Genomic DNA, 5,889 nt, shown 5'->3' with positions numbered 1-5,889 from the left:
GTCCCCGTGACCCACAGCCATGGCGCCACCTCACACGTCAAACTCGTGTTTTTTGTTTTTTTGACCTCGCTTGTTGGCTCGCTCGAATCTTTGCCTCAAAGGGTGACGAGATAGAGGGACGGAAGCTGCGGGTTCGGATAATACAGAGACTACGAACGCCATGGTTGTAATTATATCTTGTTATTATCATTATTATCTATTATTTTCATGAAAGTTATTGATAGTATTTCTATTATTATTTCATTATTATATTACTACTACTACTTAGGGTCTGGGTGGCTCAGTGGGTTTGCTGTTTATTTCACGACCGAGAGATGAGTTCAATCCCAGCTCACGACGGCTTCTCGGTCAGAGGGAAAGCTACTACAACTACTATTACTACTACTACTACTGCTACTACTACTACTGCTACTACTGCTACTACTACTACTACTACTACTACTACTACTACTACTACTACTACTACTATTACTACTATTACCACCACTAATAATAATATTACTTCTGATGTGTTGTTCACTTAATCTCCCCTCTCTCTCTCAATCTAAAACACACACCTTCCCACCCACCCACACATATCACATTCCACGCACCGAATAAAGGCTTCTGTCTTCCTTTTCCTTCTTTCCCAGAGCGCGGCGGTCAGCACGAGGGAAGAGAGGAAGAGGCGGGGAATAAGAATTCGGCCCACAACGGAGACACGTGCAGATAATTTTTGTCCTCGGTTGCTGTTCTGAGCCCTCCTAACCCCCCACCCTTCCCCTCCCCTACAGTGGAATAAAGAGCCAACAACACCCCGACTCACACAGGAGGGAGGGCCTCTTTGCATATTCAATTTCATGCGTCAATGTTTCCCTCAAGGGCACTCGGCGTATCAGTATAATATAAAACCATGATGTCCACAAGAGCCAGCGTCAGGGCGCGCTCAAGTGACGCTATGTTTGCAAAGTGCCGTGTATTATATTCTCCTGAGTGGCGGTTAGGGAGGAGGAGGAGAGGCGCTAAAGCATGATTAGGAAAAGCCGTCCTGACATATTGCATTGAGTTTTATGCGGTGAAATGATGTGTGTGTGTGTGTGTGTGTGTGTGTGTGTGTGTGTAGGGCTTCACACCTTCCACGCTCCGAATAATTTGAAGCCATGACACAGCACAGCGCCATGACGTGATTGCCGTTCTAGTTAAGCTCAAGCAACTTTATGGACGCTCTCAGCAACCTTGCACACACACGTTAAAATGCCCGTAAAATTTGTAAATCTCGTAGCGTAGACTTGAATACTTGGAACGACAAAGGCAGACGTGAAGGTGACGACAGAAAGAGGTGGGGTTGCAGGGAGGGGGAGGGCTTCGGCAGAACACACACAGGAGTCACAGTTCCTTGCACGTTGTTAGGGGGGAGGGGGTGGGAGGAAGGGAAAGAAATAGTGTGACCAGCCTCAGTTAGATATTGTGCCCGTAAAGCTGTCACACAGTTGTCCTGCCCCATAAGTGGTCCTGTGTATGTTGCATTGCCACATCGCCAAGCTGCCTCCCAAGGATGTTAGGCAGTGAGGTAGTATATGTGTGTGTGTGTGTATGTGTGGGTATATATACATATATATATATATATATATATATATATATATATATATATATATATATATATATATATATATATATATATATATATATATATATATATATATATATATATATATATATATATATATATAACCCAGCTCATGAAAAATAAATGGCGTGGTGTTTTGTGCTGAATAATTCGAACACAGTGGATCCGGTGTGAAGCGTTGAGGACGCTCATTTTATCATTTATGTATCATGTTACAACACTGCTTTTCTTTTCTTCCTCTTTTGCTGCTGCTGCCACTTCTACTTCTGCTGCTACTGCTGCCACTACTACTACTACTACTACTACTACTACTACTACTACTACTACTAGTTGCTGCTCCTGCTGCTAATATTACTGCTGCTGTTGCTGCTTCTTTATTCAGAATAAACAATATTTTCCTGTATTTAGTTTGAAAAATAGAGCGTAACTGTCTATATCTATATATTCATAATTTTCTTGCAGTTTCCTTACAAATAGTTTCCGGGTTGTTGTTGTTTTTCCTCAAAGGAAAACCTTCATATAAACATCAGCTACCTACAGTTCATTAAATCTTAATAAATTTGAGTTCTGTCTGACATAAGGTGTTCAGTCTACCCTGCTCTTCATCCTAACATCCAGGTCGTTACTAAATAAGCAACTTGGACACCACGGTAAGGTAAATTGTCGTCACAGTCTGCCCTGCGTCCCGAAATGGAGGGTCTTTACCCCCCACAGGCAGTGAGGCCGAGCTTGCCCCTGTGGCAGAACACATCCCGGCGTGTCATCCCTCCTCCACAGCCCTTTACTATATTTGTACGTTAGAGGGAAACATAAATTTCAATTACATATATTCACTGCCACGGGTGGACTGCTGCCTAGATCAGATATTCCATATTAGGCATATTTCATTCCCGACCAAGTTAAGAAGTCCCCTACTCCAGATAAATTAAACAATCTGATCGAACACACGAGCAGTTGAAATTAAATTGTCCACGACTGAACAGCCGCCCCAAGGTCCCACGCCAGGGCAGCCTCCCTCCCCTCCCTCCTCCCCAGACAGTTTTGAGCTACGGTTTAGAAAAAGCGGAATATGCACCAACACCTGTGGATGCCAGGTGGCTCCCCTCCAGACAGGTAGTTGGCTGCTGTTACTGAACGGCACCGCTCCCGAGGCTCCTCCAACCAGCACCCCCACACGGCGCTCTCCTCCCACACACACACACACACACACAGCCGAGTCCCTCAAACTCAAACGCGTGGTCTTATTCCCCTCCCACGCCCAACGTTGTCCCGCCTCCACACGCCACAGCTCACCACCACCGGCGCCTCAGAGCCAAGCACCTGTTGTATGCGCTCCCTTTTCCCGATAGAACGTACTGCTGATGTTTATTTTGAGTCTGCATCAAAAAGACGTGAACGAAATCTCTCTCTCTCTCTCTCTCTCTCTCTCTCTCTCTCTCTCTCTCTCTCGGTACCACAGGTTATCACGCTGGGCATCCCAACAAACAGCGCTGTGAGCCGTCGCCGTTGGGTAGCAGCAGGGGCGGGCTATGCGGAGACAGACGGGCTGGGGAAGCCAAATTTGCCTCGTCGCGCCATGCGTCTGCCACCTTCCAACGCCTCCTCAGATAGTGGAAGGGACGATAGCGTGGATTTATGAGCAGATTTCTATACGGACTTGCTGCTTTTTAGATGCGAGGTGTATTTTTTCTTATATATTAAAGTGAGTGGTGGTGTGCTACACATTTGTAGTGAATCGTCATATTTTTATTTTCTGCAAAACTAGAAAGAAAACTAAGGAGTGAGAAAAAGAAACACGCAAACTGAACACACACACACACACACACACACACACACACACACACACACACAAAACACACACACAAGATAATGTAACCCACTAGCTGAATCGTGCATTTTTCCTCCCCATACAAACGTGCATTTTTTACAACTTCTGATGATAGTGAAAATCATTCATTCCTTATCACTCACTCGTATTTTTTTTAACTTCTGCACTACTTTACACTGATTTTCTTCCTCTTCACTTATTTACCTCATATACTTTTTTTTTTTTTGTTAGCGCGAGGTTCATACAGTCTCGGATAACGTAAATCAACACTAGGCCGTAACGAGAATTTAGTAGGCTACGAACACGGTGCAAAAAATATCTACTGCCGTCAATAACTTCAAGACTTTTCGGCATAGTCATTGAAATACGAAGTCACTCACGCCCCATGTAAGCCAAGACTGTGAGGAAAACGTCCTATTCCCACATAGACACGGGAGAGGAAGAATGAAAAACAGACGCAGGACTCTTGATGCCGCAAACTTGCACACGCAAAAAAGTCCAAGTAAGGTGAGAGGCGCCCGGCCCGCATGTCTTAACGGGTCTCATCTCTCCACGGTGCGTCTCGAATTTGACGTGCACACCCATCATGCAATGTTCCCCGCTGCTGCAGGGCTTGTCTCCGAAGAAAATTAATATAAAATAAACGTGTCCATCTCTCTTTCTAGCTTTCTATCTATCTGTCCATCTGTCTATCTATCTATCTATCTATCTGCCTATCTATCTGTCTACGTATCTATCTCTAATTTACACGCTTAAACAAATTCATGTACAATGGCTTATAATGACTTGCAAAAGATAAGATATTCCCTTTTAAAATTGAAAGAGAGAGAGAGAGAGAGAGAGAGAGAGAGAGAGAGAGAGAGAGAGAGAGAGAGAGAGAGAGAGAGAGAGAGAGAGAGAGAGAGAGAGAGAGAATGTACAAATTTGAGGTGAGCCACGATATTAGGCAAAGCTTTCTTAATCGTAGGACCCCCAAAAAAGGGGTCCCTCAGCTCCTGTAAGTTTTTGAGGGCTCCACACGCGACTCTGGAGGCAAGTAAAGTCATGGTCTTACCTCTGTTATATGTGGCGGCGGCGGAGACAGCCACGAGAGCCGCTAGGAAGAGAAGACCCGCTGACCCCCTCATGACGGCGCTGTCACGGGAGCGGGAGGGAACGAGGGAGATGCAGGGGCGGCGCGGAGAGACACGGTGTGGTCCTCCTGGCACGCAGGTCGCGGGTTGAGTGGCGGGCGCGGGCCAGGCAGGGACGTGCTGGGCTGCCATGCCCCGGCCCACGCACTGGCCCTCGACCTCCATACACTTGTGACCGGCTGCGTGGGCGAGCTTGGGAGTCGCTTTCCTGAAGACATTTGATCCTCAATGACGCCTCTCCACCACGTCCTCGCATATTCACATCCGGAGTTGGGCCATCGTTTAGAATCACTGATGAGGTTTTTTTTATTATTATTCCTCTTTTGATGCTCGTGTGTGTAGGTCTATAAAACACGTACGCCCTATTGAAGAACAAAGGTGGACGTTTTTTACAGTGAAGGCGTTTATCCTGCTTCTTGACCCATGCCTTCAGTGCACTTGATTGAAAACACAACTGAAGACAGAGCTAATGGGAAGCACGTGAGTAGACTTCGACTACTCGCAGTGCTGGTAAACAGACCGCCGTCGGCATCGCTTGATCTCTGGATCCCACGTTCCCCACATCTCAAATTCCTCAATCTGAAATCAACGTAAAATGCCAGAGTAAGATTATGTCTTTTTATGAACCATACCACAACTATAGTGGCTATAATGTTTACACATAAAGGCACAGTGTCCACAATTTTTCACAGCAATTGTATGAATTAAAGTGGTGAGTAACAATTTACAAACAAATAACAGTAACACCAATTGCAGAAAGGAAAAAACTTACATCACCCCGCGAGAGTGAATTTGCAAGCGTATATTTCCTGCGACGCTGAGACAGAGCACGGTGTGTGTGTGTGGGGGGGGGGCTAAAATGAGACTCCTTCATCACAAGTTACTGCACGTTTTAAAAATCGATGAAGCCCCGTCGATAAAAAAAAAAGATGAAAAACAAAATCAAACGAAAGATTAAAGTACAAACTGGTAGATGTTGTTTCACATCTGCTTAAGAAAAGGCAACCATGTGTATTTATTTTCTCTCATAATTATAAATAAAATCAAACAACGAAAAACAATCAGTAAGAGAAAGATATTAAGAAAGACAAAAGGAAGAGAGCGAAAGAAAGGCAGAAAATAATGACCCACTAAAAAAAATCAGTAGGAGAAAATTATTAGGAAAGAGAAAAGAAAGAGAGAAAGAAAGAAAGAACGAAGAGAATGGCTGACCCGCTGACCTCAAGAGCGCTCCCTTAACCTCTATACAGAAGCCCCAAAACATTAAAACATCACAATAAAAAAAAAACCTTGATCGACAGTTCCTAAGTTTTTACCCTCGC

The 5,889-nt window shown here is 44.8% G+C and overlaps 1 protein-coding gene across 2 annotated transcripts in view; it reads right to left on the bottom strand.

Annotated features, from left to right (window-relative positions):
- The window catches only part of LOC126995485 (cartilage oligomeric matrix protein-like), a 50,978-nt gene extending 46,231 nt beyond the window's left edge, over nucleotides 1-4,747 (bottom strand). For both annotated transcript variants that reach the window (XM_050855065.1, XM_050855066.1), the window contains exon 1: nucleotides 4,489-4,747. In XM_050855065.1, coding sequence (XP_050711022.1) covers nucleotides 4,489-4,732 — 244 coding nt within the window. In that variant the 5' untranslated portion in view covers nucleotides 4,733-4,747. The remainder of the gene's footprint in view (nucleotides 1-4,488) is intronic.
- Between the last annotated feature and the right edge of the window lie 1,142 nt (nucleotides 4,748-5,889).

This window comes from Eriocheir sinensis, chromosome 8 (genome assembly GCF_024679095.1).
Source record: "Eriocheir sinensis breed Jianghai 21 chromosome 8, ASM2467909v1, whole genome shotgun sequence".
Taxonomy (NCBI): domain Eukaryota; kingdom Metazoa; phylum Arthropoda; class Malacostraca; order Decapoda; family Varunidae; genus Eriocheir; species Eriocheir sinensis.
Note: the sequence above shows the minus strand (reverse complement) of the source record. Positions and strands in the feature narration are given on the sequence as shown.